The 27,980-nt window shown below is 38.9% G+C and overlaps 10 protein-coding genes across 23 annotated transcripts in view; 6 read left to right on the top strand and 4 right to left on the bottom strand.

Moving 5' to 3' along the window:
- Nucleotides 1-324: 324 nt before the first annotated feature.
- On the bottom strand, nt 325-7,603 carry Dbp45A (putative ATP-dependent RNA helicase Dbp45A). The gene is made up of 7 exons (XM_018009073.2): nt 7,445-7,603; nt 6,836-7,377; nt 6,609-6,775; nt 6,192-6,550; nt 5,981-6,134; nt 632-5,921; nt 325-386 (listed from the first exon to the last, which is right to left on the bottom strand). The coding sequence occupies exons 1-6, from the start codon at nt 7,518-7,520 to the stop codon at nt 5,660-5,662; spliced, it is 1,560 nt and encodes a 519-aa protein (XP_017864562.2). The 5' UTR covers nt 7,521-7,603; the 3' UTR covers nt 325-386; nt 632-5,659.
- Nucleotides 820-3,205, top strand: Boot (Bootlegger). Its single transcript, XM_018009847.2, has 3 exons — nt 820-961; nt 1,044-2,437; nt 2,492-3,205. Exons 1-3 carry the CDS (start codon nt 922-924, stop codon nt 2,585-2,587), a joined length of 1,530 nt encoding a protein of 509 aa, XP_017865336.2. The 5' UTR covers nt 820-921; the 3' UTR covers nt 2,588-3,205.
- On the top strand, nt 3,243-5,619 carry Nadk2 (NAD kinase 2, mitochondrial). 2 transcript variants are annotated; one of them, XM_018009816.2, is made up of 6 exons: nt 3,243-3,384; nt 3,813-4,059; nt 4,300-4,528; nt 4,597-4,803; nt 4,871-5,273; nt 5,344-5,619. In XM_018009816.2, exons 1-6 carry the CDS (start codon nt 3,318-3,320, stop codon nt 5,445-5,447), a joined length of 1,257 nt encoding a protein of 418 aa, XP_017865305.1. In that variant the 5' UTR covers nt 3,243-3,317; the 3' UTR covers nt 5,448-5,619. The 2 variants fall into 2 exon arrangements, with proteins under 2 accessions (XP_017865305.1, XP_017865304.1); XM_018009815.2 differs by having other exon boundaries at nt 4,288-4,528.
- A 52-nt stretch (nt 7,604-7,655) lies between the features above and the next one.
- LOC108615376 (pfs47 receptor) lies at nt 7,656-8,670 on the top strand. Its single transcript, XM_018009828.2, has one exon. The coding sequence runs from the start codon at nt 7,804-7,806 to the stop codon at nt 8,542-8,544; it is 741 nt and encodes a 246-aa protein (XP_017865317.1). The 5' UTR covers nt 7,656-7,803; the 3' UTR covers nt 8,545-8,670.
- Nucleotides 8,671-9,025: 355 nt separating this feature from the next.
- Nucleotides 9,026-13,433, bottom strand: LOC108615358 (uncharacterized). 2 transcript variants are annotated; one of them, XM_089469788.1, is made up of 4 exons: nt 13,282-13,432; nt 12,653-13,156; nt 11,030-12,007; nt 9,026-10,971 (listed from the first exon to the last, which is right to left on the bottom strand). In XM_089469788.1, exons 2-4 carry the CDS (start codon nt 13,006-13,008, stop codon nt 9,900-9,902), a joined length of 2,406 nt encoding a protein of 801 aa, XP_089325914.1. In that variant the 5' UTR covers nt 13,009-13,156; nt 13,282-13,432; the 3' UTR covers nt 9,026-9,899. The 2 variants fall into 2 exon arrangements, with proteins under 2 accessions (XP_089325914.1, XP_017865285.2); XM_018009796.2 differs by having other exon boundaries at nt 12,653-13,433.
- A 176-nt stretch (nt 13,434-13,609) lies between these two features.
- Nucleotides 13,610-15,183, bottom strand: LOC108615368 (uncharacterized). Its single transcript, XM_089469794.1, has 3 exons — nt 15,062-15,183; nt 13,891-15,001; nt 13,610-13,827 (listed from the first exon to the last, which is right to left on the bottom strand). Exons 2-3 carry the CDS (start codon nt 14,983-14,985, stop codon nt 13,720-13,722), a joined length of 1,203 nt encoding a protein of 400 aa, XP_089325920.1. The 5' UTR covers nt 14,986-15,001; nt 15,062-15,183; the 3' UTR covers nt 13,610-13,719.
- Nucleotides 15,177-16,372, top strand: Cdk5 (Cyclin-dependent kinase 5). The gene is made up of 4 exons (XM_018009827.2): nt 15,177-15,445; nt 15,527-15,714; nt 15,782-16,146; nt 16,209-16,372. The coding sequence occupies exons 1-4, from the start codon at nt 15,278-15,280 to the stop codon at nt 16,370-16,372; spliced, it is 885 nt and encodes a 294-aa protein (XP_017865316.1). The 5' UTR covers nt 15,177-15,277.
- A 404-nt stretch (nt 16,373-16,776) lies between these two features.
- On the top strand, nt 16,777-19,649 carry Flo1 (flotillin-1). Of its 3 annotated transcripts, XM_018009812.2 has the most exons (8): nt 16,778-17,081; nt 17,392-17,467; nt 17,529-17,883; nt 18,061-18,072; nt 18,162-18,632; nt 18,697-18,840; nt 18,903-19,067; nt 19,337-19,649. In XM_018009812.2, the coding sequence occupies exons 1-8, from the start codon at nt 17,030-17,032 to the stop codon at nt 19,352-19,354; spliced, it is 1,293 nt and encodes a 430-aa protein (XP_017865301.1). In that variant the 5' UTR covers nt 16,778-17,029; the 3' UTR covers nt 19,355-19,649. The 3 variants fall into 3 exon arrangements, with proteins under 3 accessions (XP_089325918.1, XP_017865301.1, XP_017865302.1); XM_089469792.1 differs by lacking the exon at nt 19,337-19,649 and having other exon boundaries at nt 16,777-17,081; nt 18,903-19,292; XM_018009813.2 differs by lacking the exon at nt 18,061-18,072 and having other exon boundaries at nt 16,779-17,081.
- Nucleotides 19,650-19,808: 159 nt separating this feature from the next.
- On the top strand, nt 19,809-24,167 carry TER94 (Transitional endoplasmic reticulum ATPase TER94). Of its 2 annotated transcripts, none has more exons than XM_018009795.2 (6): nt 19,809-20,007; nt 20,857-20,959; nt 21,021-21,467; nt 21,646-23,235; nt 23,295-23,449; nt 23,516-24,167. In XM_018009795.2, the coding sequence occupies exons 1-6, from the start codon at nt 19,991-19,993 to the stop codon at nt 23,607-23,609; spliced, it is 2,406 nt and encodes an 801-aa protein (XP_017865284.1). In that variant the 5' UTR covers nt 19,809-19,990; the 3' UTR covers nt 23,610-24,167. The 2 variants fall into 2 exon arrangements, with proteins under 2 accessions (XP_017865284.1, XP_017865283.2); XM_018009794.2 differs by lacking the exon at nt 19,809-20,007 and adding an exon at nt 20,400-20,753.
- The window catches only part of Pka-R2 (cAMP-dependent protein kinase type II regulatory subunit), a 48,791-nt gene continuing 40,712 nt past the window's right edge, over nt 19,902-27,980 (bottom strand). For 8 of the 9 annotated variants that reach the window (XM_089469798.1, XM_089469797.1, XM_089469796.1 and 5 more), the window contains one exon: nt 19,902-27,571. In XM_089469798.1, coding sequence (XP_089325924.1) covers nt 27,441-27,571 — 131 coding nt within the window. In that variant the 3' untranslated portion in view covers nt 19,902-27,440. The remainder of the gene's footprint in view (nt 27,572-27,980) is intronic. The other variant, XM_089469795.1, reaches the window with a different exon arrangement.

Genomic DNA, 27,980 nt, shown 5'->3' with positions numbered 1-27,980 from the left:
AAAAATATAATATCTCACCTTAGTCCTTTCAGTTGCATTTTAGCTACGAATACACTGATAATGTCCCATTTTTTCTGTAAATAGAGAAAATATATATAAGCAAATTTGGAATGTATTTATAAAGTTGTGTATTTCATTAAAAAGATGTCGGCTTCACGAAAAATATGCACCGCAAATTCTGTATATAATCAATTTGGGTTATGCTTGGGCGAAGCGCATTTGCTCTGCGAACAGAAAAAAGCACTAGCTAAAGTGGAGATTGTCTTTACACCAGCGACTCAAGTTCGCATGCTAGAAAACTACATACAGAAACTTTATTCTTACCAATTTCAAATATGTATGTATTTTAGAGCCTGCCTTAGACGGCGATTGCAGTAACAGTTTACCTATAAAACAGAAAGACGTTTCATTAAAAATGAAATCCTAACATAATGAAAAAAACATAAATTGTACAGCCGTAGGAACGTAGACCCAAGCCACGTGACTACAATTTTATTTATAGCTGACTTTGGGTAATTTTCCTGTACTCAAATTTGCTTTTGCAGCTTTGAGTTCTGTAAAAAGGCTTGTTACACACTTATCACAGTTATAATTGCTGCAATATTAATTTTCGTCGCTGCAATTTACTTACATTTTAAAACTTCAACTGAGACAGTGTAACACGTTCTCCGAACAGAATAAAAGTGACGGATGATGGCAAAGTTGGCTGCACCACTCAGAAACAGAGTTGCATATTTCCTCAATGAATTGAGTCGACCAATACATTTCGATTAGTTTTTAATGTTACCCTGACTCACACATGCATTTCTGACAATTTATAACTGTTCTTCTCTCAAATTTCGTCTTGGTGTGCGGTTCTCAGATTTTAAGAAATTTTATTTCTTTTTTTTTTGTGCAGTTCATTTACGATAATAACTCAGAATGACTTCGTTCAGCTCGCCAGATATTTTGATGCCACTCGGTAATATAGAAATAGAAAACCACAAATATAAAAAATAATTTTGAAAATTATATATTATTCTGAAATAAAAAATTTTTTCTAGACGACTATTACGAGCAGTGTGTTATACCTAAACCGAATATTCCCAAACATTATGGATTCCATGTAGAAAAGAGACAACGACAAGCGGCTCGTTTGCAATCTTATAAGGAAAACCCGGATGGTGATGAAGACGAGCTTGAAGATGAGGAGGAAGAACAGATGGAAGAGCTAAATTCTTCCATAGAGGATTCCAATAGGAATCAAATTTCGTTTGAAACTAATGACTTCAATAAGATTTATGAAGAAGCTGAATCGCAAAATTCCACAAATGATGCAGCTATAGAGCCAAAAACGGAAATTCCGGCTTCTTCGGCACAGTGGCGCATAACACCAATTAATGTGAATCGTCCCCAAGGAGCTGCACCTTTGGTTCCGATGGATGCTCCGCGTGATAACCCAAAAACTTTAGGCTACCGCTATCATAATAGAAAGCATATGAAACGTCGCAATTATCGCTTCAACAGTAACAATAACAACAGTCAGCAAAATAACAACACGAATACATTTAACCGTAATAATTCTGTACACAACCGTCTAGGCTACATTCCGAACCGTAATCAACAGCGTGGTAAAAAATGGATTCATGGATTCAAAAACAAGCCAGAAAATAACCGCAACAACAATAATAATAAAAATTACAATAACAATAACAATACCAAAAATAATAATACCAACAATAATAATCAGCAAGAGCAGAAGGTATTAATGAATATCGATGGCCATTTTCCAAATACTCGCTCGCAGCTTATTGTGAGCTCCTCATTAAATTCGAATCCATTTGCTAGCTCAGGCAATAATCTGAACAACAATTGTTTTCAATCTTATCAACAACAAGCCAACGCCAATTGGCAATTGGGCTCCAATTCGCTAACTGCACTTATAAACTCAGCTAATCAAATTCGTCCTTCCGTTGACCAAGCATCGGGAATGCAAAATATTAATAATAATAATATGGCCAATAATAAAAATAATATTCTAATGAATAATAACTATTTGCCTATTAATAATAACAATATGAATAATAATAATATAATCAATAATAATAATATAATGAATAATAACAATATGGCTAACAATAATATAAATAATATGGCCAATATTAATAATAATATTGCAAGTCGTTTGGGTTCAAGAATAGGAACCAATTCCAATACAATGCAACAGTCTAACAACGGCCTATTTGGAAATGGAATGAACCAGGTAAACCGCAACCAACATGGTTGCAGTATTGCTTCGGATTCACTACGTCTGGCAGATCTTATGAATTTGGATGCGAATAGCTGCGTTAATTTAAATGTGGCCGAAGTGGCCAGAAATGCGATGATCTTGTTAAGCACTATTGTTCACAAGCCTATGTTGGATGTGGATGTACAGCAGCAGCTGTCGAATTTGCAGGTAAATGTTTGTTTTATCTAAGAATATACCCAATCAGTTACAATTATTTTGCAGAATAAAAACATTGGGCTCGACAATGAACCAGATGGAGTCGACATGAACATTCGGCCACAAGCCACTGAATTGCGAATGTATCATCGGTTCAAGTAGACACCTCTTGACTGGCCAATACCAATTATTTGTATATTTAAGTAATTTTGAAAATGACCGCATAAGTTTCGTTCCAGGCGAATGTCTACGAATGCGCTCAATGTGAATATTGCGTAGGCGTATGTTTATAAGAAGAAGAACGCGGCAACCGTTGTGAATGTCAATTTGTTGGCACACAAACACATAGCCAAATGACTGAAAGTAAATGTATTTTTTTTTTTGTTTTATTATTATTATTTTTGGCTGATAAGAAAAGGCCGTGCCGCTTATCAGTAATGCACAACAAGAACTAAGCTGTCAGTAAAGAGATGTAAACCGACAGCGAACAAAAATAGAAACAAAACAGCGATAAGTGACGGCGAAACGAAGCGAATATTCATACACGAGAGTTGTGACGACTACGAACAAGCTGGAATATCAATCAATCAGTAAATCTAATAAAGAGTAGGAAAGTGGACGTAAAATTTAAAAAACGTTCAATGGCTACGGATAACGCGTGTTCATTATGACAAATACTCTTTAGTTTTTATTCTACACATAATAATAACCTCCAATTTGCCAAAATTGTACATTACTCAATGTATGAGAAAAATAAAAGCACAGATAACTGTAAACAAAGAGTGGACCAAAAAGAAATTTGTTTTTTTCAGCGTTAAATGAACTGCAACATATTTTAGTTAAGACTATCAAAGAATTTATGTAGAAAACAAGTTTAAGTTTCATGAAATAAATGCTATTACTTTCAACTACACTCAGCATGTTGAAGTCCAAGCAATTGCTAAAACAATGGGTAAAAGGTAATTGTACTTCGTTTCATTTTTCATTTATAGCGCGCAATTTGACTGTGAAATCTTATTTATTTAATTTGACTGTTTGTTTGTTATTTTTAATGTTTTCTTTGTTCGCATTTATATATACGAATATATATTATATACTTGGCTTTTTTAACTACGCTTCCGTTTATTATCAGCTATAGGCTCTGGAGCATGTGATTGTGAGAAATCATATTTATTAAAAGATTATATACAAAAATCTACTCAATTATTATATTGATTGCTATTCAACTTGAATGTGTAAACACAGCTTTTAGAGAAATAACACTAAAACTGTCAATAACTCTAGTATTTCGAAATTCAAATAGTGCTCAAAAAATTCTGTCAGGCTTAGCAAAATAATAGTAATAATATAATTCATTATTGAACTTAAATGTCTTACGTTTGTCCAGAATGTGCGAGCTTTTCGCCTGCAAATTTTAAACTGAAACGCGCCTTGATTGTGTCTAAGCTGTCACGGTATGAGTTTGAGCAAATGCGTCATCCGGATCTCTCGCGGGAACAGCTGGAGCAAAAGCTACGAGATCGCGGCACCGACGTGGAGAACATGCTCTACTTGCATAACCTGCACAAGGATTTCGAGCGGCGCATCGTACGCAGCTTCAGGAATGTTGGCTGCGAGGTAAAGCTGTCCAGCAGGTGGGTAGATGAGATGTTTTGTGGAACCTCTTACAGTACAGTGCACCTATCAATTTATATATGTATTATATTTATTGATTGTGTGTGGCCTTGTTGTGATTGTGCTTGATGTGTGTTCCATAAATTGATCGATCGTCATTGTCATCCAACTACAAATTTTGTTGATTCCCGCCATCCACATAACGTGTCCCTGTTTGCGGCTGCTGTTTGACTTTATTAAACAAGCAGACTTGAATTTAGAAGCTCTCTGAGCAAGGATGTGATGAGCTGGGCTGATGTTATTGTGCCCGTTGGCGGCGATGGCACCTTTTTGCTATCAGCGAATCGTGCGAGTCCTCTCTTTGCCCTCAGCCAGCAGAAAACACCGATTGTTGGTTTCAATTCCGACCCACAGCACTCGGAAGGACGCCTGCTGCTGCCCAAACACTACTCCGAGAATCCCGAAGAAGCAGTCAATCGCATTAAATGCGTAAGTCTTTACGCCATAAATTTCATCAACTTTTCGCTAATATGGATCTCTTTTATTTGTTATTATAGGGCGACTTTAAGTGGGTGCATCGATCACGCATTCGCACCACCATGCTGGGCAACAATGGCGCCATACCCGAGTCCACGGATCTATTCAGGCACACAGCGGTTAAAATGGAGCAGGTTGATACAGCGCCAGAGGAATTGGATTGGAAAATGGCTGACAAGTATAAAGCTAAAATGAAGCGAATTCTGCCGTACTTGGCGTTAAACGAGGCAATAATGGATTTTAGTTTAGCAAAACAATTCAATTTAGCTAATCCTCTCATGCTTTGTCGTGCAGGTCTTCATTGGAGAACAACTTTCGGCACGCGTGTCGCATTTGCAGCTGGTGCTCAATCACCAGGATGTGGTTAATAAAACAAAATGCTCGGGTCTGTGCGTCAGTACAGGCACAGGGTCCACTTCGTGGCATACGAGCATCAATCGGATTACCAGCAGCGATGTGGAGGATCTGCTCCAATCACTGCCCAATAACTGTGCACCGCATATTCTTCAATTGCGCGCAAATGTTGAGGAAATCGCTCAGCGCTACAATCAGGGACTGCTTTTCCCACCTGATGATCCGCGTCTATGCTACTCCATACGGGAGCAGATCTGTGTGGGCGTTTGGCCATCACCAAAGACATTTAAGGCACGGGACTTTGTGCAGACCGTGTTTATAAAATCGCACTGCATGGATGCCAGTGAGTAACGAGGAGCTAAATCCAAGCTGATTGAAACAACCATTGAATTCGTGTTCCCTTCCCTATTCAGGTCTGGTCATTGATGGCAGTATCTCGTATCCATTTAACGATGGCGCCAAGGTGCTGCTCGAGATTCATCCAGAGGATGCGCTGTTAACCATCGCCCTAGACTGAAAAAATCTGAAGCACTAAACCCAAGTGCCTGCTTCACATATAAATTAAAGGCTGCTACAGCTGCATTTTTTTTAAATACGTCTGAATTGAAATAACGTACATATTTATATGCGGAACTGCTTATTAGTTGTAAGCTCAAAAGTTATTTGTTATTAAACTACACAGATACATATATGTTGATGTATATATACATATAGACATAAGCATTGAATTCACTTTATATTTGATTTTGATATTGATTTCGTTTTTGCTTTGCTTGTGTTTGCTTTATGTAGTTTTTGTGGTGTCTTCGGTTCGGTCGTATCATTTTCTGAGCGTTTCTTAAATTTCTTTTCGAATCGCGCAGTGTCTATAGTATTGAACCGTTCATCATTTAGCACAGCCTTGCCCTCCTCGCTGGCGCTCATTTCCGCCCGTTGCTGCTTACGTTTGCGGCGTATTTCACGCAGCTTTTCCTTTTGTTTCTTGCGATAACTGCAAAGGAATTGAAAGTGAATTAGATATATTTTCTAGTCAATGCTTGGATTACTCACAGTGCTTCCATTTCATCAGGATCCTTGCCCTCCATAATCCACGTTTTTCGTCTGTAGTTTTGGGCACGCTCATCGAAGTCATTATTATCCAGTTGCATTTCCGATTCACGTCTTGTGACATTCACTTGCATGAATATACGTTCCACCATGCGTTCTAAGGGAAATAATTCAGTTTATACAGAAGGTAGTTCAAAAAGATCAGTCAACGTACGATCTATGGGATGCTCTGTTAGCTTGCAATTAATTTCAGCTTCAATGGCACCAAGCAATTCAAGGTCGCGTGGGAATCGAAATATGGATATAGCCATGCCTTTGCGACCAGCCCGCGCCGTCCGTCCCACACGATGAATATACTCCTTGGGCGTACGTGGCAACATATGATTGATCACTAGCTGCACACTGGGTATATCCAATCCACGTGCAGCTACATCTGTAGCAATCAGCGTGCGTATGTGATTCGACTTAAAGCGACTTAGTGCAGCAACTCGTTCCTTTTGTCGCATAAACCCATGTAGGCAGACATTCTCAATTTCCATGCTGGCGAGCGTCATCGAGAGCAATTGGCAATATCTAGTTAAGTACACAACAATTTAACATCTGTAATATCTTGCACATATATTAAACCCACTTCTTTGTATTGGTGAAGATCATGACATTCGCATTTTCATTTTCTTCTCGAAACTTTCGCAGCGCTTCAATGAGCACCATATCACGGTCGTAGTCAGCGCACAGCAAATACCGCTGTTCAAGTGTCTCCACCGTAGCCACGTCCGACTCCTGGGACCATTCCATTAACTACATTATAGAATAATAAAATAGAATAATCGATGTTAAATTGTCGATTTACTTGCTTACATCTTTGGATATTGGAAATATGCTTGACTCCTTCATAAAGTCCTTCATGGTAGCAGAGAAAAATAGATTCTGTCGGGTCTTAGGCAAGCAGCGTTCGATTATGGCCAGACTCTCGTCGAAGTCGCCATTCAGCATGCGATCTGCTTCATCCACGACCAGAAATTTGAGATTATCGAACGAAAACGTGTCACAACCTGTTAGATGATCCGCCAATCGCCCGGGCATTGCCACAACAATGTGCGGTCTCTGCATTAGCTTTTGACTCTCTATCATCTGATCTGTACCGCCGGAAACAACACACACGCGCACTCCCATGGGCTGACCAGCAACGAGAAACTGTTCGGAGATTTGATAGGCCAGTTCATGCGTAGGTGTTAGCACTAGGGCGAAATGACTGACTGGCTCCTCGCTCAGCTTCTCCAAAATCGGCAGAGCAAAGGCAAAGGTCTTGCCTGAGCCTGTTTTAGCTGCACCAATACAATCCTTACCAGCTAAAATTGGTGGTATACAATTCTCTTGAATAGGCGTTACTCCCTTAAGACCTGTTGAATAAAAAATACGATGTTAAGCTCTCTTCATATATTCTATTTATATAATCATGTTGCTTACCTAATTTGGTCAACTGTTTGGCCAGCCATGGGCGCAAGCCGAGTTTTAGAAATGGATTTGGCTCCTTTCGCTGCATATTTATGCTACAATCAAAATCAACAATAAAAGCAACGTGCAGCTGACCAGGGGCACCAAATTATCGTCTTCGATAGCCGATAGGTAATGGATCTATCGATTAATCGATTATGTTGCAATTAACGAATAAAACCAAAACACCGATTATTAGTACACTTTGTTTTCCTCTGATGAAATACGCATTTTCGCAAATTGTATAAATAATGTTTATTCTGATAAAATAGAAGTTGAAGATTTGATATATTAGCTAGACACAATCAAATACCAAGAACAGTCGCAATAAAATGGAAACAGAATCAGAAGCGGAATCAACACAGCCAACCGAAACATTAAACGTTCTGTGTGCAATTTGTAATGAGTTTTACAAAGCGAATGATATCATATTTTCAACAGCCAGTTGCGGTCATGTTTTCCACAAGAACTGCCTTAACCGTTGGCTATCCCGCTCTTTAAGCTGTCCCCAATGCAGGGCCATTTGCCACCGTCAGCGTGTGCATCGGATTTATTTGAATTTTGCCGAAAACACCGAAGTAGAGGAAATAGAACGCTCTCAGATCCAATGGGTGCCCCTTGATTTGGAGGAACCAGTGGCGCCCACCATGCTCGATGGTGCTGTCCAATGCGGCACTGATCATGAGGGCCTCGATACATATGTGGCGCGCGTATATTTGCATGAGGATTTGCTCCCCGCTAATTACGTTCCGCAAAAGAAAGCCGTATACGCTCCCTGGAACTGCAGTGCACATCTGCTGAACTCAGAGGTGGAGCTTTTGGTGCTAACGGACTGTGAACTTAAATGGGTGGCTGCAGCAAATGGTGAAGTGCCACCAGGTGGCCTTAAAACTGGTTACTCGGAACTCGGTGAGCCGCTTTATACTGCACGCTCTGAGTATATGGGACAGACCCTGCTCGGCAAAGTGCATCCATCCCATCGAGTTATATACATGCCCTATCAACGGGACGAGGTTTCCAATAGAAACTACGAGGTACTGGTTGTCACGCCTAAAGAACAGGCCGAGCGTTGATCCCAATTAGTCCAACTTGAACGACTTACTGTCCAATTGGTTTATTGTTATTCAGTTTTACTTTTAATGATCCGCTTTAAAGAATCTTAATATTTAAAAGTTTAAAATAAAAGTCTTGGAAATATATGTATTAAAATTGTTATTGTTAGACTATGTATTTGTATATTAGTACACATAAATATATATGTATATGTGTATATGAACTATTGTTTAAACCTTTGTTATACTTAAAATACGTATATCTGACGAATTTGTGGTCACAGTTATTTACCATGCTTAGCAGCTTTGTTGCTTCATCCAACTCCTCACAATAATGCATTTCGCTTTTTCCAGAATTATTTATAATAATAACTTTCTTTAAAGTCTGCATGTGTTATAACTATGTAATATTTTCTTTAATAAATTTGCATTCTCTGAATCGCAACATTTTGTTATATATGTATATATATTTAGCTAAAATATAACGTGGGTAACGTGCATGTAACATTTAAACAAAATAATTTTCTCATTTTATTCATACAATTATATTAGAAATAGGATTTTTGTTTCATGTTTATGACTTTTGTACTTAGTTTCTAACAAAATTTTTATAAAACATGCTTTTCAGTTTATGTATGTATGTGTATCTATATATATTTATGTGTGTGTGTGTGTGTGTGTGAGTGTATGCATGTATGTTGGGATTTATATACTGATCGATCCGTCGTCGATAATAATAGATATTTACATTTGTTTATGGATAAGCATAAATTGATTCCGATTTATTTTATATAAATGTATATATAAATATTCTCTCGATTTACAATTGGTACTTGAGCCTATCTTGATTTGTGTTTACGTTTGATTTAATTTCATATTTGTTGTATTTGTTTGTTATTTGAGGCGGGGAAATTGGAGATTAGATGCAAAATGGCCACGAGTTAGGTTCAAAACATTTGAGCTCAATTTGTAGATTAGAAACAGTCTCTACTATATTGTAAACAACATATTAAATGAACGGCACAATTATAAACTATACAATTGAATAGGTGGACTTAATATCCGATATATACTCGTACAAAAAATTCAAATATTCTAATACATAATGATATTTAAATGAAAAGCAAAAAAGTACTAATTGATTACTTGAGTGCAGGAAGAGAAGGGAGAGAGAGAATTGGGCAGCTTTTTAAAACGTTAGAAACTAAATCTCGTTGCAGACTTTCAATTTTAAAACAAATATTTTACAATCATACTCGTGCATATTTTGTTGCTTGTTTTTGTAATCACTCCATGCATTTGTAGTTTCTGGTGATGCGACGATGACGACCACGCTGCTGTGGCTGTTGAGCTCTTTTGCAGCGTGCTCGTAGTTCTCATTTCTGTGAGGAAAGATAGTTCATATATTGTGTTGTCTGCTGGGCATTGCGCACCAGTTCACTCTCATCCTTGCCAACATCCCCATGCCAGTTGTCAACATTGGATTGTGGTTTCTGCTGCTGTTGGTGTTGTTGTTGTTGTTGATGTGGATTTGTTTCCTGCGGCTGGTGTATGTTGGGCTGTGAGCGACGTGTAAAATTGCGATGGCGTTGCGGTTGATGCTGATGCTGATTTTGATGTGGATGCTGATGTGGACGTGACGATTGCTGGCGACGATCAAAAGTGCTCGAGGCCTCGCTGGCTAAGCTGCTCTGACTGCTGTATCGCGGAAAATTGCGCGGTGCACCTCCAGCACCACGCGTTGGGCTCTGGCTGTAACGATAGCTCGCGCTTGACTTCCTTCCACCATCGTCCATTTGAGATTTGGGCGGACGTGGCAGCGTCCGTGCACGCGAAGAGCTGCGACTGTTCGACTCTGGTCCATTTGAATTGTAAGCACAATTCTCATCCTGATATGCATTATTAATGGCTGTATTTGAGCGACGCCAAGTTTCACTGTGGATCTTTTGCTGTTGTGGTTGTTGCTGCTGCTGCTGTTGACTTTGCTGTTGCTGCTGCTGCTGCTTCTGGAAACGAGGCGGTTTGTCGTACGTGTTGCGATTGTGATTGTTATAGCGTCCACCGCGTTTGTAGCTATTTCCACGCTCATAATTACTTATGTAGGAACGTTCGCTTCGATCGTCGCGTTGATCCCAATTGGAGTTCACAATATTATTATAATTGCTGCCGCCGCCCAGATTGCGCTCGTATCGTTCCTCCGAATGCTTTCTACGATCATCTATGCTGTACAGGCGCAAATTACCACCGCGACCCTCGCTGCGCACACTCTGATGATCGTCATCGCAGCTGACACTGTAGTGGCGCTGTTGATCGTGACGGGACCGGCCATTCGACTGATCGCCGTCATTGCCACGATTGAAACGTGTCTTGCGCCAGCTTGGTAGCGGCTTTGACTCATCGCGATCCTCGCTGCTGGCCATAGATGCATACTGATCGGAGTTGACATTGCTGCAAGAAAGTCCAAAGTGAAAGATTAGAGCCCCAGGATTCTTTATGGAATACTTACTCTGCATGTGCCGTCTGAGCTTGGGCCTGCTTTAAGGGACGTGGCACATGTCGGGGCTGATAGCCACGTCGGGCTTGGCGGCTGGAACTGGGCAAGCCACATTCATAGGTATTGTCAGCGTTATCGTAAAACTTTTGCTGCTCATCGCCATTGGCCGGTGTCTCGTCATAAACAATGTCACATAGTGAATCTTCACAGACCTGCTCGCTCCATTTCTTGGGCACCTCCTGGGCCGAGGTGTTAGCGCTGCTGCCATTCTCCTCGTCGCTGTAACAGGTGGCCGCACTTTGCCCGCTGAAAGAGTCGGTCTGTGGCTGTATATCGGCTCCATTGCTATTGCTGTTGCTGCTGTTGTTATTGTTGCTGTTGTTGTTGTTATTGTTATTGAAGCCATTATCCTCGTCTTCATCGATGGCCAAATAGTTTGTGTACATGGCTTCCAGCTCTTGGCCGACATTCTTGAAATGGCTATAGAACAAGTCAAGCACCATTAGCAGCATCGCCTTTACTTTGTCTGTCAGCGCTGGCTGCATAATCAGATGTCGCCGGACATGGTATAATAGCTGATCGATTTCTGTCTTGTGGCGGGTGCGCATTATTTCACCATTAAGTGTGATCTGGGAGAGCACTAAGCGGGCTAGGCGCGTGCTCATCACCACGGAAACATCGTTTATTTCGCGCGTTAACAAAGTGAGGAGTGAATCGCCCAGGATTGTGATTGGAGCATTGTTCGCAAGACGAACTCGATTGTAGTACTCGCCCAGCAACGTTATAGAGTTATACAATCGATTCTTATCGTGCTGTCGGTACGCATCGGCATTGATGTAGTTCGTCTCCAGGATCTTAAGCATGGCGCTGCGCACTTTTGTCTCGTTCATAGCAAGGGCGTCGAAGTTACGCGAGGAGAACAATAAAGCAAACTTCAGCGCTGTCTCAGCATCCAATAGGGCTTTGTTATTCATGTACTCCATGGATTCACTGCAATGGCATTTAAAGAGATATGTTATTGTTTTCGCTGTGAACTTGTTGAACTTGGTCATACAGTTGGGAACCGGTTATATCTACATGCTGCAGCCCTGATTATGATAAAGAAAGGGGCTTTATATGGATAACAATTGTGTGTTGACATTGTGCAAAAACAAAAGTTAAAATGGCTTCAATTAAAGTTCAAAATACTGTTACTAGCTGAAAATTGCACTCAATCGAACTAATTACTTATGTAGAATAGGCAAATACAAATATGCTTGATAAACCGATTAACAATAATTTCTTAATTTAATTCAAGGGTATTTAGTCTTCGAGAACATACTTCTTGTTCATCCAATTGGCGGGAAATTTTTTCTTTTCTGATTTCCACTCTCTTGCTCTCAAATCTCTTAGTTCTAAAAATTTTAAGCGAATTGCGACATTGTTTTACAGATAGTTGTAAATATTAATACTGGCTCTCACGTATACAAATGTGTCTGTATCATACATACACGGAAATAAATGTACGTCTACAGAAGCTATACATACTTATTCATATACATACATATATACTTATGTATTAATCATCAATGGACAACGATGCAAATACAGACATACACACACACACACACCAATGAAAACAGCAAACGTACATACCATAGCATCGACTCGTCGCGTACAATGTTGCAGAAATCGGTTTCGATAGCCTTGATTTTGTTGTTAAGGACAATGCCATCGTCCTGCAGGTTAAGTCCGCGCATCATCGTTATAATGTGATCATACACACAACCACCTGTTGGTATCATATAACTGCTCGGAGCGCCTGTGTTGAGCATGTTACAAACTTCGCGAAGCGTTTGCACCTCGTTGCCGCCGCCTCCGCCGCCACCGTTGCTACCACTGCTGTTGCCGCTGTCAGCACTAACACTGTTGTAATTGTTGTAAGTGTAGGCGGTGGTGTTGCTATTGCTGTTACTGTTATGATTGCTAGTAATCATATTTGTATTAGCCATTTCGATGGGATCGCTGGAGCAAACGTTGTTGTTGTTTTTATTACTGTTCTGTTTCTTGCTGCTGCTACTGTTGTTGTGCTTTGCGTTTTCCACTGGTTCTTGTTCTGTCAGCGCCAAGAGAGCCAACTTCTCTATGTATTTGTGTGTGCTGGTCCACCAACAACAATAAACACTTGGAACTTATTATTTTGCGCAAATAAGCGTTGACAAAGGTGTCCAAATGCGCATAAAATTTCACCTTTCATTTACTTTGCGCACCAACATGGAACTTACCCAAGTATCTGTGTTCTTAAGTTGTTAACGTGCAAACTAAATTAAATGCACAAATTAATTAATTTATATTTTATTTGACTTATTTTTCTACCGAATTAATTTACAACGAATGCGTTTGGTTCGCAGTGACCATTTGCGTGAACCAGGAACTAGTTAACGAATCAAAAATCGTGAATAACAAACCTGTTAACGGGCTGTTATCGTACAATGTTTTTACAGATATGCACGCAATGTTATTTGCCGTTACATTTAAAAATAATTGTGTTCGAACAAGAAGAGCCACCTAATTCAAATAATAATTTTATGCTAATTTACAGGGAAAGCGTGATTTGATATTTTGTTATTCAGACAAAAATTATATATTTTTAATTTGTACTTGATTTTGACATTTTTAACAATGTATTCATTCTATCAGCATTCAATATAGGTATTCTATGTTTAATTGAATGTCATGTAAATGGGTTCAAATGTGTAATCATAGTTTTTGCCCTCGATGAATTCCAGTAAAGGATGTTCACCGATTTTAGAATATATCCAAGGTTTTCTCTATAAATAAATAAATAATAAACAATTAGTATACTAGCTATTCTTACAATAAAAAATACTTACAGTACAAACACAAGTATTTTGGAATAAATTGACCTGTAAAAGCTTTTTACGCTTCTCACCTATTTTAGCTGCGATAAATTGATAGTTATCAAATGTAAAAACACATTGCTCAAAGCTAACAAGCTCGATGTTTGCAATGTTGTGCATAAGATTGTTAAAATATCTCTTTTCTTGAATACAACAGCTTTTAAAAAACAATTGATTTAGATATTCAAAGCAACTGGGCGAAAAGTAGCCCAAGTCTTCCAATAGATAATTATCTGTAACGATTTTTAGTTTATCCACGCGTAGCTTTGATTCAATTACAGTGCACAGCGTGTCAGTGGTGTTGCATGTTTCCAATATTTTGAAATGATGCTTTTCAGTTATAGAGCCCAGCTTGCGGCATAGTACAGGAAGTATGCCCATAAGTCCAGGACCAGAAATGGTCAGCTCGCTAAGGCAATCAAGTGTTTCCAAGTGGTCTTCAAACCACGGCAACTCATCAATTTCCACTTTAATAGACTCGAGATTAGCCAATGAGTCTGCGGGCAGACATATAGGATTCTTTTGGATAGTCATGCGATCAAAAAGACAAAGCTTGATTTCTTTTAATTTACGTACTTTCATAACGTTTGCCAGATTTTCAACGCTGAAGTGCTGGCAATAAGTCAATGTTAGGCGCTCTAATAATGGGAAATCGGTAAAATATCTGCCCGAAAAACTCCCTTGAGGACTAAATTCTTTTAAATTTGGAAACGTCATGATCAATTTTGGTATATCCGAATCGGAAAGCAATCTACTTGGCACAGTTGCAAACCGAAAATCATAAACTTTTGGAAAAATGAACTCAAGGAGCACCATATATTGCTCCGCAGACATCATTCTCAGATGCATCACTTGGACTGTTTTGGAAATGCTTTTAAAGAAATATCGCAAGTCGTCGATGGAAAATTTTGCTTCGAATAAAGACATCTTGACTTTTTTATACTGTGAGATCCAGACAATCGGCATCAAATTGAAGAAGCGTGGATGCAAATTTAACATGATTTGTTGCGAATTAATATCTAAATAGCTCAGTATGCGAATGAGTACATCATCGGTTAAGGATTCCATTTTTTTTTTCTTTTTACTAAAAATGCAGAGGGAAATTGAAAAATTTTACGAAAAATGCTACAATTTATATTTTTACTTTTAGCAATTGCAATTTCCTTCCAATTCTCCTTCAGCAGCCGTTAGGTGACAGTAATAACTGACAGTCAGCTCGGTTTTGCGTTCGCAACCAACTTCACGCGACTGATGCTTGCAATCGACCTATTGGAGACGATAAAATCAAACAGCTGACTAAATGACGGTCTGGCAACGAGCACGGTTTTTCAGGTAATCGCGACACAAATATTTTATAAACATGCAGAAATATGATAAAATGGAGAAGATTGGTGAGGGCACTTACGGCACGGTGTTCAAGGGCCGCAATCGGGATACTATGGAAATCGTGGCACTAAAAAGAGTACGCTTAGATGAAGACGACGAGGGAGTGCCTAGTTCCGCGCTGAGAGAAATATGCTTACTGAAGGTTTGTTTTACAACTATTAACAGAGAGAGATCTGCTCTATGTTTTTGCTATATATTCACGTAACGTCACAATCTCACTTAGGAACTGAAACACAAAAATATTGTTCGACTCTGTGATGTGTTGCACTCCGATAAAAAGTTGACATTGGTATTTGAGCACTGCGATCAGGACCTGAAAAAGTACTTTGACAGTTTGAATGGAGAAATCGATATGGCAGTTTGCCGAAGCTTTATGCTGCAACTGTTGCGCGGCTTAGCCTTCTGTCACAGGTGGGTGCCATGCATATGTATATATCACCAGTTATAATTGCCATTTTACTCAATTTCACTATTTTAGTCACAATGTGCTGCATCGGGATTTGAAACCACAAAATTTGCTCATCAACAAGAACGGAGAATTGAAGCTGGCTGACTTTGGATTGGCACGCGCCTTTGGCATACCTGTGAAATGCTATTCTGCCGAGGTGGTAACGCTGTGGTATCGTCCACCTGATGTGCTTTTCGGTGCCAAACTCTATACGACGAGCATCGATATGTGGTCAGCGGGTTGTATATTAGCTGAATTAGCTGATGCCGGACGTCCGCTATTTCCTGGTTCCGATGTACTTGATCAATTGCTGAAAATATTCCGGGTGCTTGGCACACCAACTGAGGAATCTTGGCCCGGTGTCACGCATCTTTCCGACTATGTTGCGCTTCCATGTAATTTTAGTAATTCAATCGTAATTTATATACATATGTACTATTAAAACTTGATTTTTTAGCTTTTCCACCAATTACATCGTGGAGCCAACTTGTACCAAGACTGAATGCTAAGGGCCGTGATTTACTTCAAAAACTCCTAGTTTGCCGTCCGAATCAGAGAATTAGTGCGGAAGCCGCAATGCAGCACCCGTTTTTCACAGACACCTCCTCGTCGGGTCATTAATGTGGCAATCAAAGTTCACTTGTAGTTCTTACGACTGTTTCAATAATATTTAATATAATATAATATATAAATTGTATGTATATTTTAGGAACGTATCTTTAGTTATACACATTGTTTTTATCCTCAATTCATTACAATTCTATTAACATAGTTTTTACCAAATGCCATCAGTTGTAATATTTTAAATATACATTAAGTAAATGTAAGAACCAAAAAAATTGCAACTGTACCTAGTTCACTTAATATTTATAGAGTAAATCTTCATAAATATACATACTGAAATTATAAACAAACCAAATGTCTACAAATAACCACAGTGCCTCGCTTAAGGGTTAATTCTAATGGGCACTGCGCACTCGCGCTCCATTCATTTTTCTTTTTTTTTTTTTTTTTTTGTTTAGTTGCTTTTTGTGTTCTTGACGGACCGGTCGCGTTTCGCGCTCGTATATCTAAAGTGAAAACCCCGTTGCTATTTATCCATATATGCATTAAAGTGCTTTATTTTGATTGCGATACTCTAAATATTTAATTATCAGGGGTACATTTTATGCGGGGTTTATATTTTAAGTACCCACGGGAATTTGCCGACGATCAAAATCAGCAGGAACAGCAATTCTTACACGATATCGAATATTGAAATAATTTGAGTTTTTAAATATGACTTGGGGCTTTGTTACTTGTGGCCCGAATGAGGCGTTAGTTGTCTCAGGTAAATATTTTGCCAAACAAAAGATAGCAAATTGTTTAAATTTGTAAATAAAATGGGCACAGGGCAGCACCCACCAATGACGTCACTGATTATCGATTTTTATGTACAAGTAAATTGTGACAGACCGAAGCCGTGCGTGCGCACCTAAACGAACGCCGTTACATACATACATATGTGCTTGCATGCATGTGTGTGTGCGCGCGCCTGTGTTTTGTATGTATATAGGGTTGCCGGTGTATTTGTTTTGTTTTGGGCAGATTGTAAACATAAAAGTATAATTATTTCGATTGTTAATTTTAATTTTTCCTAGGATGCTGCTATATGAAGCCTTTGTTGGTGCCTGGCGGCCGGGCCTTTGTGTGGCCATCGATTCAACAAGTACAACGGTAATTAAATTGACCTTCAGGCATAATGACACAATATAACGGTATTTAATTTCTTTTGTAGCATTTCGTTGAACACGATGACTCTGCAGGTGGAAAGCCCATGCGTTTACACCAGCCAAGGTGTACCCATCTCCGTGACAGGGATTGCCCAGGTGAAGGTACAGGGTCAAAACGAGGATATGCTGTTGACTGCCTGCGAGCAGTTTCTAGGCAAATCTGAGGCAGAAATCAATCATATTGCTTTGGTCACACTGGAGGGACATCAACGAGCGATCATGGGCTCCATGACCGTCGAGGAGATCTACAAGGACCGCAAGAAGTTCAGCAAGCAGGTGTTTGAGGTAGCTTCCAGTGATTTGGCCAACATGGGCATCACAGTGGTCTCCTATACCATCAAGGACTTGCGGGACGAAGAGGTGAGCTTTTCCAAAGATTTGGGTGATGGTTGCATTAGATATCACTCTTTGGGCATGCGTTTGAGATATAATATAAATGTAGGACGCGTCTTTCGTTTCAATTTTTGAGTAACCGAAATATACATATTCATTATTTTTGCATGCGTGTACATATCGACTCATGGTTTAACTAACCAGGGCGACTCCAAGGTGCGTATAGAGTTGTTCCTTCTTGTGGAGTCCCTTTAACTACGCATTGGCAACCATTTTTAATACGCATCATTTATATTTCTTTGCAGGGTTATCTGAAATCTTTGGGCATGGCTCGCACTGCTGAGGTAAAGCGCGACGCCCGCATTGGCGAAGCAGAAGCTCGCGCTGAGGCGCACATCAAGGAGGCTATTGCTGAGGAGCAGCGTATGGCTGCCCGTTTCCTTAACGACACCGACATTGCCAAAGCACAGCGCGACTTTGAACTGAAGCGTGCTGCCTACGATCTTGAAGTGCAGACAAAGAAGGCCGAAGCTGATATGGCCTATGAGCTGCAGGCGGCTAAGACCAAGCAGCGCATCAAGGAGGAGCAAATGCAAGTGAAGGTCATTGAGCGCACCCAGGAGATTGCTGTGCAGGAGCAAGAGATTATGCGACGTGAGAAAGAGCTGGATGCCACTGTTCGCTGTCCAGCAGAAGCTGAGAAATATCGTTTGGAAAAACTTGCTGAGGCCAACAAACTCCGGGTTGTAATGGAGGCCGAAGCTGAGGCTGAATCGGTAAGTTTGCTAAATCCCTAAATAGCCTATTAGCATTACGAAACTTTACTTTTTGCTATTATAGATCAAAATACGCGGCGAAGCTGAAGCATTTGCTATTGCAGCTAAGGCTAAAGCAGAGGCAGAGCAAATGGCACAGAAGGCAGATGCTTGGCGTGAATACCGGGAGGCCGCCATGGTGGAAATGTTGCTGGATACGCTGCCAAAGGTGCGATGCGATTTCGACACATTTAACACGGTTTTTAAAATACTTTGCTGTCTTGCTTGCAGGTGGCCGCCGAGGTAGCTGCGCCTTTGTCGCAGGCCAGAAAGATTACCATGGTTTCCAGCGGCCAGGGCGACATAGGAGCCGCCAAGCTGACCGGCGAGGTATTGCAGATTGTCAACAAAGTGCCAGAGCTGGTGAAGAACATAACTGGCGTGGATATTGCCAGGGTACGTTCAAATTCAGAGTTTATCTAAGGGCCGAAACTATCATCAGAGAATACAGCAAAGAAAATACAAAAAGTAAAACAAATGGCAATCAAAAGACTTGGTAGAGAAATGTAGCAACATTATATGAAGTTCTATGATTACATATGTTTTTTCTGCATATATGTACATATATATAGCATATATATCTTTGCTTTTTTTGTTTCTGATTCGATTTCTACATATATGATTTGGCTTTAATTTGATTTATCTCTTTTTATTCTTCGTTTCAGTCTGTGCATGCTGGCTAAATGTCCGATATCGAACAATACTCCACAAATACTACACCAAAAACGAAATACAAATTAAACAATATTTCAAAACCAATTGAAAAAATTATGCAAAACTATTTAAAAGAAAAACGCATTTAATCGTTTCCGTTCTAAAAAATTTTGCATAACAGTGTAATTTTGCACAAAATGTCAAATGACAAGAGCATATTTTGTATTCAATATTAATATAAGAATTATAAATGTATATGTATTTATATATGTCTTTATACAAGCGTTCTACAGAACATGGAATAAACAAATTTCCTTAAATAAACATATTGTTTTCCATTTGAGACCCCTGCGGTCAAAAACCGTTAAATTAGCGTACATCAAAGTGGCAACTTTGTTGGCATAGCCGGGTTGCATTCGTTTAAATATCGATATTTAGTTCTTTTACAAAGTACCAACCCTAATTATCACACAACTCAGCACTTTTCATCTACCAAACTGCCAACTCGTTGGCATCAGTCAAGTTGGCAGCCCATGCGAACATTTAGCTAAATCATTTGTGATTTTTGTACAAAAGTTGTGCTCGATTTTAAAAGGCATATAATAAAAATTTAACGCGCCAATTTGTATATTTAAGTTCTAAAGTTTCATCACAAATCATATACTATGGCTGATTCCAAGGGGTAAGTGTATATGTAACAAAAAACAGCGGCAAACTAATGCCGACTCTTAGCTTCAATTTCGCGCAGTCATTGGCCCTACGAGAAAAAAACCAATGGCCACATAGGGAAATGAAATGGAAACTAAATTGTGAAATTTGAGTATGATATGATAATTCACTTAAGTTGAGGTTGTATTCCGAATAGTTTTAAGTTATGAAGTTAAATGTATTCTAAAAATCCATGATTGCGAAATTAGGCCAAGACGCAGAAATTCGCCATTTGCCGTCGTTGTTGTTGTAGCCCTTTTCCGATTTCTTTGTCGAGGGATATTTGGGGAAATTCGTTGTTTTTCAAACGGTATCCAAGTGTGCCTTGCGATACACAGTCTTAGTTTGTTGTTAACGACAACGTTGCAAGCCGTTTCCTGTATATTGCTTGTTGTTGTTGTCTTTTTTTTTTTTTTTCTTGAAAATCTAATTTGAAATTGAAAAGAGTAAGCGCGGATTAATTATAACAAGAAAAAGAAGAAGGATGTCTAGCGGCAACGATGAAAATAAAGCCGGGGGCAGCTCGAGACGTTCGCCCGTAGACACCGGCGACAACAACAGCAACAAAAATAACATGAACAATTATAATGTAGACAATAGCCAGAACATGGATGTCGATATAAGCGACATGGTGCGCAACTATCGCAGCGAACAGGACGATGAGCTTATAAAAAAAGAGACTTGCGATTTGTCGAAGCCACAGTTCTCCAGCGAAAAACGGTGCGCAACTAGGGCGGGGGTGTCTGCTGCTTGTTTTCTTGTTTTGCATTTCTTTGATAGATTGCTTGATTAAATATTTTTTTATTTTTTGTGTCCCATGCAGTGAAGACCTGGCCACCGCGATTTTGAAGCGCAAAGATCGTCCTAATCGTCTGATCGTTGAGGAGGCGCAAAATGATGATAATTCCGTAGTGTCGCTATCGCAGGTAAGCATTTGAGTCAATCTTGTAGGGCCACGTCAGCATAAACATATCCGCTTGTATTTAGGCGAAAATGGATGAGCTGCAGCTCTTCCGTGGCGACACTGTCATTCTGAAGGGCAAACGCCGTAAGGAGACTGTTTGCATTGTGCTATCGGATGATACCTGCCCGGATGAGAAGATACGCATGAATCGTGTTGTTCGCAACAATCTGTGCGTACATCTGTCGGATGTGGTGTCCGTTCAATCCTGTCCGGACGTCAAGTATGGCAAACGCGTACGCATTTTGCCCATTGATGATACTACTGAGGGTGTTACTGGCAATCTCTTTGAGATCTATTTGAAGCCCTATTTCCTGGAGGCCTATCGTCCCATTCATATGGGTGATAATTTCATTGTGCGCGCCGCCATGCGGCCTATCGAGTTCAAAGTGGTGCTTACCGATCCGGAACCCTATTGCATTGTGGCACCCGAAACGGTCATCTTCTGCGATGGCGAACCCATCAAGCGTGAGGTAAGCGCATCGTTAGATAGCAGCACAGTGGGCGGCTAGATCTGCTAGATCTTTCAAAACCTCTGTATTTTTCCTTTATCACAATCGATTCTGACATTTGAATTCCTTGTGCCCGCTGTGCTGCGCTTAAGTTTCTATATATATATTCCATATCTCAACGCCTATAATTTTACTTCAGGAGGAGGAAGAGTCTTTGAATGCTGTGGGCTATGATGACATTGGTGGTTGTCGCAAGCAACTTGCTCAAATCAAGGAGATGGTTGAGTTGCCTTTGCGGCATCCGTCGCTGTTTAAGGCAATTGGTGTGAAGCCGCCCCGTGGTATTCTCATGTACGGTCCACCTGGTACTGGTAAGACGTTGATTGCACGCGCTGTTGCCAATGAGACTGGCGCGTTCTTCTTTTTGATCAACGGACCGGAGATCATGTCTAAGCTGGCCGGTGAATCCGAGTCGAATCTGCGTAAGGCATTCGAGGAGGCCGAAAAGAATTCGCCAGCTATCATATTCATTGATGAAATCGACGCAATTGCGCCCAAGCGTGACAAGACCCACGGCGAGGTGGAGCGTCGTATTGTGTCGCAGCTGTTGACGCTGATGGATGGCATGAAAAAGAGCTCCCATTTGATTGTCATGGCGGCTACCAATCGCCCCAATTCCATTGATCCAGCGCTGCGTCGCTTTGGTCGTTTCGATCGTGAGATCGATATTGGCATTCCCGATGCCACCGGTCGCCTAGAGGTGTTGCGGATACATACCAAGAACATGAAGTTGCACGAGGATGTTGACCTCGAGCAAATTGCCGCCGAGACTCATGGTCATGTGGGTGCCGATTTGGCTTCGCTTTGCTCTGAGGCAGCTCTTCAACAAATCCGTGAGAAGATGGATCTGATTGATCTGGAGGATGATAAGATTGATGCCGAAGTGCTGGCTTCGCTGGCTGTGACCATGGAGAACTTCCGGTATGCGATGACCAAGTCCAGCCCATCGGCGTTGCGTGAAACGGTTGTGGAGGTGCCCAACACCACCTGGACGGATATTGGCGGCTTGGAGAATGTGAAGAAAGAGCTCCAGGAGCTCGTTCAGTATCCAGTCGAGCATCCCGACAAGTTCCTTAAGTTTGGCATGCAGCCCAGCCGTGGCGTTCTCTTCTACGGACCACCTGGCTGTGGTAAGACTCTTCTGGCCAAGGCCATTGCTAACGAGTGCCAGGCGAACTTTATTTCTGTCAAGGGACCCGAATTGTTGACTATGTGGTTCGGTGAATCTGAGGCCAATGTGCGCGACATTTTCGACAAGGCTCGCTCTGCTGCACCATGTGTGCTTTTCTTCGATGAGTTGGACTCGATTGCCAAGGCACGTGGTGGTAATGTCGGCGATGCTGGCGGTGCTGCCGATCGTGTGATCAATCAGATTCTAACCGAAATGGACGGCATGGGAGCCAAGAAGAATGTGTTCATTATTGGTGCCACCAATCGGCCAGACATTATCGATCCGGCTATCTTGCGTCCGGGTCGCTTGGATCAATTGATTTATATTCCATTGCCCGACGACAAGTCTCGCGAGGCTATATTGAAGGCCAATTTGCGCAAATCGCCGTTGGCTAAAGAAGTGGACTTGACGTATATTGCCAAGGTAACACAGGGCTTCTCGGGCGCCGATTTGACCGAGATTTGCCAGCGTGCTTGCAAGCTGGCCATTCGCCAGGCTATTGAGGCTGAGATACGCCGCGAAAAGGATCGTGCCGAGAACCAGAACTCTGCAATGGATGTGAGTTGAAGTCAAAGAAATAATTGCAAATATTTGTATTTATAATTGTAATTTCACAGATGGACGAGGATGATCCAGTGCCGGAGATAACACGTGCTCATTTTGAGGAGGCAATGAAGTTTGCCCGTCGCTCCGTTTCGGACAATGACATACGCAAATATGAGATGTTTGCTCAGACTTTACAACAGTCGCGCGGCTTTGGCCAGAACTTCAGGTAACATGCCACTAATTACCTCATCTTATTGGTTATTTAATATCGCTTCATTTTGGTTATTTGCAGATTCCCCGGTAACGCCGGCAACACCTCAGGGTCTGGCACCAATATGCCAGTTAACTCGCCGGGCGACAATGGCGATGATGATCTTTACAGTTAGATTATTAGTTTTAATCAAGACAACAAGAAACACAATTTTTTAAATGAATTTTTCCTCCTACAAATGAACAACAAAAAACGAAACTAACAAAAACCAAGCAAAAAACCAATTTTAAATCAACATTCGGCTCCTGGAGGCAGAAGAGGCCAGCAGCAGCATCTGCATAAGCATCACCATCAGCAATAGCAACACTAATAACAAGAGGAGTACATGCATAAGACAGCAACAACATCCATAGCAACAGTAACAACTACAACTACAAAAGAATCAGCATATAATGATAAAAACTTGAAAATCTTGATACCATTTACTGGTATCAGATTGAATTTTTTGTAATTGGCGCATAAATCCATGAAAAGATTAGCCTCACTTATCATTCGTGCACTGTCGGTGTTAGCTGAGCGACCGATATCGAAGTTCTATATACATTATAATGATAATAAACAATACACATATACACATACATATAATGATAAATACATACATATATTAAACATCGTAAAATTATAAGTGTATTTGGAGCTACGTTTTTAAGTGAATAAAAATTATAAAGTCGGAGCATTTACCATTTGCTAAAATATGGGGGCAGAAGTTGCCAACGCGTTTCCAATTGGAAATTTCCTTCTCAATAAGAGTAACAGTATTTAGGATCTTAACTGATAAATAATCTGTGTAGAAAGAAGTCTGGGTCTCTATTTTAGATGCACTTTTTTTTTGTGCAGGTTGCCTGTACTTTAGAATTGTGATTTACGGTAAATTTGATGTCAAATAAGTTCATTTGTCGAATATCTTGGGAGAGTTTATAAATGGAATTGACTTATAAAAACTGTCAATGAATGGTTGACTGCTAAATCCCCTGTAAAAGAAATACTAACGCTATGCTAGCTACTATAGCTAGCATATTAAATTTGATGTAAATTAGGAATAAAGTTGTATTAGTTTTATATATGACTCTGTCTACAGGAATACCGTGTAATCTATTTCTGTGCATGTTGCTGCCTTTCTCCCTTCATACATCAACAAAAAATTAAAAAAAAAACTCGAATTTTGTGTTTTATCGCTTTATTAAACTTGTATTCATTTCGTCATGATTTGCCTCTGCACACACGGTTGTTTTGTGGCACATAACGTGATATCTGAGGAATAGTTTCACAATCCTATAACTTAGTATGCTATATACGATATATCCATGCCAATTGTTGCTGCTCTTAAATGACACAAAAATTCAAATTTTGGCGTTTGGTTGAATTAAAAGCAAACAAATTCATATTCTTCATTTGGGTTTTCTCTCGATTTTTTTTTTTGTTTCTAGTTTTTTGTTTGTTTGCAGCTTCTGTGTGGCGCTTCAATTGATTAAATTTAATTTATAAACGCCTATTGCAAATTTCCAATCAAATTTTCATATGCATTTTTCTCTTTTTGTTTCTTCTAAATTTGTTTGTTTTTCTTCTTTTTTTTTTTTTTGGTTTTGCTTTTATGTTGGTTTTTGCAGTGTCTACACTTTAAATATGCTCATTAAATACATACATACATATTGTTTTTTTTTGTTTGATTTTTTTTTTCTCTTTTTGTTACACATACATAATTAAATACGCTTTATGCAATAATTACAACACAACAATTAAAATACAAATAGTTTTTAATTATTTATTTTTAATTTTATTTTAGCGCGTTCTGTGAAAATTCTTTGAGCTTTGCTTAACGTTTTGTTGTGTGAGTGTGTGTAAGTGTGCGTGTGTGTGCGTATTTGTGTTTATGCGTGTTATGTTGTCTATATGGAAGAAAATGTCCAGCATTTTCAGCTTTTCTTATATAATTAGTTTCTATTTTGTGTTTTTGCTTTTGCTTTTCTTCTTTGATATAATTATTAAATATGCTTTTGTTTTCAAGAATTTGTTGCTTTTAAAGTCTTGAACGTAGACTAGACACCAATTATGTAGGATTAAACATATTTTTTGTTGCTTTTCTTTTTGCTTTCCTTTCATTCTTTATTTTTATTTATTTTTTGTTTCTGTTTTATTTTTATGTCACATTTAACAAGTTTTTATTTTTTGCATTTTAAATTTATGATATTTGCATTCATATATTTTTAGGTTTTCTTTAGATATTTATGGTTTTTATTTGTGAACACCTTGTCGACTGTTGGTATGCCAGTTAAATTGTTTATAATATGCTTTTACATAACTACAAAGTACATTAGTAATTTGTTATTTGATTAACGGTCTAGGATTTGTTTTAGTTACGCATTTTATAAACAATAAATAAAGTAAACATTATAAAGTACTGGAGTTTTGGGTCTACCAAATATATATATATATATATGGTATATATATTAAGCTCATTCGGTGTATAGATATACATATATATACATATACATGTGTATTTTTGTGGTTAGAGTAGAGTTTAGAATAGGGTAGGGTTTGTGTATTTGGGATAGTTAACAAATTAATAATAGAAAATAAAAATAAAAACTCTACTAAGTACACATCTAGGCCTTGTTTTTTTTATATTGCTTTGCTTCGCTCTATCTACGATACTCTATAAGGAGTACACTCCTGTCTAGCCCAACAAAAGAAAAGAAAAGATTTATTTATAAATGTGCTGAGCAGATCTGCAAAATATGTACTTATGCTCCGCTAGATATATATCATATATATGTATGCATATATATCGAATTTTTATTTTCTTTCTAAGTTTTGATCCCATGCAACATAGATTGATTGTGCCTTTAGCCTTTTGTAGAGCCAATTGAAATTGAGAAATGATTTGTAGATAATTTGGAAATTCTTTTTGCTCATATTGAGATCGTATTTCGATTCGCTATACCTTTTCAGAGCTTTCAATTCTTAGGTGGAAGACCAAAAACAAAGCTTCGTTAATCTTTTCTTTTTTTTTTACATTTTTGTAGTAAAGAATTTTGGGGATTACGATTTTCGCGTGTCTCAATTATATATATGTATATATATATATAGACTAGTACAATGATTCCCTTCTTTCTTTTTGTTTTACTTTATTTTTTAAATAAATTAGATGTGTCTGGGGTTCTTTGTTTTGTTACTTTATGTATATATATATATGTATAAGTATTTTAATTTGTATTTTGTAGATATAAACTTTTTTGCATGATGTGTTTCCTTTGATATATATATATATGTAAGTTGCAAAGTTTTATGATTTTCTATGAACTTATTTAAAAAAAAAGGACTTTGCATAGTTTTCTTTTTGTTTTTCTTCTGCTATATATTGTGCTAAATTATGCGTAAATCAAGCAATAACAAATTAGTATAATAATAATAATAATAATAATAATAATAATAGTTTAAAATTAAGAAAAAACAAGACTATTAACTATGCACTCTTAACACGTCCTTAATTTGAGCTAAGGACACACAAAGTAGGCAAAAATTTCCTTTCGATTTTAGTTGTTTTGTTTTATCCAATTAAATACATTAAATTACAATTGCTAATACATACATACAATAGTTGTGTGTGTGTGTGTGTGTGTTTGTGTTTTTGAGTGCTCAACTCATTATGATTATCATTATCATTAGCGTATTATCATTATCATTGTTTTTCGTATTTCATTAACCAGCCTCAGCTTAAATTATAATTAAATCAATTTAAATCCTTTTTCTTTAACTTTTATATTTATATATAGGGTCCAATGTGTGTGTGTGAGTGTGTGTGTTTGGTTTGCGCTTGTATTGGTAATTGATTTTGTTGTAGTTGTTGCTGTTGTGTGCATGCCTTCGTTTAGTTTTGTGCAGAGTCCTTTTAAAAAAACCCATTAGCCTGGTAGCTGTTGTTGTTATTGTTGTTGTTTCAGACTTTTTATCGTGTATCGGTGATATTATTTTTGCTGCCAAATATTTTAACCAGCTGCGATTCATAGTCATCAATGTTGCGCTTCATAATATCCATGCAGGGACCGAGCAGACGCTCAAATGCTCTCACATCGAGGACTGTTTGAAGAAAATCGAATATAAATAAGTAAATATTATTAATACATACGCAATGTTCGATAGACAGAAGATTCACACAAATAAATAAAACATGCTTTCTTTCCTTTTTTTGTATTATTATAAATTAATAAATTATATTAGTATACGAGACAGAAAATTATGCCGGCATGCCCCGAGATCAAAGACCGCAGTTGACCCACAGGAATTCACACTGCCCTCTATATGTATGTGCATACCCAACCACAGGCGCCTCAACTCTTAAATATTATATAGAGCTGCGCTTACCAATCACAATTGAAATCTTTTATTTATATATGCATATATATGTATATATTTGTATGCGGGAATATACTTTTGCTTGTCTGTGTCGGCAGCAGACTTTTTAGGCTGTGGGGTAGGCAAACGTTGC

This window comes from Drosophila arizonae, chromosome 5, assembly GCF_054131065.1.
Source record: "Drosophila arizonae isolate 15081-1271.41 chromosome 5, UAZ_ARI_1.0, whole genome shotgun sequence".
In the NCBI taxonomy this organism is placed as follows: Eukaryota; Metazoa; Arthropoda; class Insecta; order Diptera; family Drosophilidae; genus Drosophila; species Drosophila arizonae.
This window is presented reverse-complemented; position numbering and strand designations above follow the sequence as displayed.

Excerpts from the sequence above, each read along its gene's own strand:
- Flo1 (XM_089469792.1), top strand. The coding sequence starts at position 17,030 with ATGACTTGGGGCTTTGTTACTTGTGGCCCGAATGAGGCGTTAGTTGTC. Across the intron at positions 17,082-17,391 it reads TGAGGCGTTAGTTGTCTCAG|GATGCTGCTATATGAAGCCT; the intron begins GTAAATATTTTG and ends AATTTTTCCTAG. Across the intron at positions 17,468-17,528 it reads TCGATTCAACAAGTACAACG|CATTTCGTTGAACACGATGA; the intron begins GTAATTAAATTG and ends TTTCTTTTGTAG.
- Cdk5 (XM_018009827.2), top strand. The coding sequence starts at position 15,278 with ATGCAGAAATATGATAAAATGGAGAAGATTGGTGAGGGCACTTACGGC. Across the intron at positions 15,446-15,526 it reads GAGAAATATGCTTACTGAAG|GAACTGAAACACAAAAATAT; the intron begins GTTTGTTTTACA and ends AATCTCACTTAG. Across the intron at positions 16,147-16,208 it reads CGACTATGTTGCGCTTCCAT|CTTTTCCACCAATTACATCG; the intron begins GTAATTTTAGTA and ends TTGATTTTTTAG.
- LOC108615368 (XM_089469794.1), bottom strand. The coding sequence starts at position 14,985 with ATGGAATCCTTAACCGATGATGTACTCATTCGCATACTGAGCTATTTA. Across the intron at positions 13,828-13,890 it reads AAAATACTTGTGTTTGTACT|AGAAAACCTTGGATATATTC; the intron begins GTAAGTATTTTT and ends ATTTATTTATAG.
- Dbp45A (XM_018009073.2), bottom strand. The coding sequence starts at position 7,520 with ATGCAGCGAAAGGAGCCAAATCCATTTCTAAAACTCGGCTTGCGCCCA. Across the intron at positions 7,378-7,444 it reads CAAACAGTTGACCAAATTAG|GTCTTAAGGGAGTAACGCCT; the intron begins GTAAGCAACATG and ends TTTATTCAACAG. Across the intron at positions 6,135-6,191 it reads AACAGAGCATCCCATAGATC|AACGCATGGTGGAACGTATA; the intron begins GTACGTTGACTG and ends TATTTCCCTTAG.
- Boot (XM_018009847.2), top strand. The coding sequence starts at position 922 with ATGACTTCGTTCAGCTCGCCAGATATTTTGATGCCACTCG. Across the intron at positions 962-1,043 it reads AGATATTTTGATGCCACTCG|ACGACTATTACGAGCAGTGT; the intron begins GTAATATAGAAA and ends AATTTTTTCTAG. Across the intron at positions 2,438-2,491 it reads AGCAGCTGTCGAATTTGCAG|AATAAAAACATTGGGCTCGA; the intron begins GTAAATGTTTGT and ends ATTATTTTGCAG.
- TER94 (XM_018009794.2), top strand. The coding sequence starts at position 20,518 with ATGTCTAGCGGCAACGATGAAAATAAAGCCGGGGGCAGCTCGAGACGT. Across the intron at positions 20,960-21,020 it reads CCGTAGTGTCGCTATCGCAG|GCGAAAATGGATGAGCTGCA; the intron begins GTAAGCATTTGA and ends GCTTGTATTTAG. Across the intron at positions 21,468-21,645 it reads GCGAACCCATCAAGCGTGAG|GAGGAGGAAGAGTCTTTGAA; the intron begins GTAAGCGCATCG and ends ATTTTACTTCAG.
- LOC108615358 (XM_018009796.2), bottom strand. The coding sequence starts at position 13,008 with ATGGCTAATACAAATATGATTACTAGCAATCATAACAGTAACAGCAAT. Across the intron at positions 12,008-12,652 it reads CGCGACGAGTCGATGCTATG|TGAATCCATGGAGTACATGA; the intron begins GTATGTACGTTT and ends ATGCCATTGCAG. Across the intron at positions 10,972-11,029 it reads GCTCAGACGGCACATGCAGA|CAATGTCAACTCCGATCAGT; the intron begins GTAAGTATTCCA and ends ACTTTCTTGCAG.
- Nadk2 (XM_018009815.2), top strand. The coding sequence starts at position 3,318 with ATGCTATTACTTTCAACTACACTCAGCATGTTGAAGTCCAAGCAATTG. Across the intron at positions 3,385-3,812 it reads GCTAAAACAATGGGTAAAAG|AATGTGCGAGCTTTTCGCCT; the intron begins GTAATTGTACTT and ends ACGTTTGTCCAG. Across the intron at positions 4,529-4,596 it reads CAGTCAATCGCATTAAATGC|GGCGACTTTAAGTGGGTGCA; the intron begins GTAAGTCTTTAC and ends TTGTTATTATAG.
- LOC108615376 (XM_018009828.2), top strand. The coding sequence starts at position 7,804 with ATGGAAACAGAATCAGAAGCGGAATCAACACAGCCAACCGAAACATTA.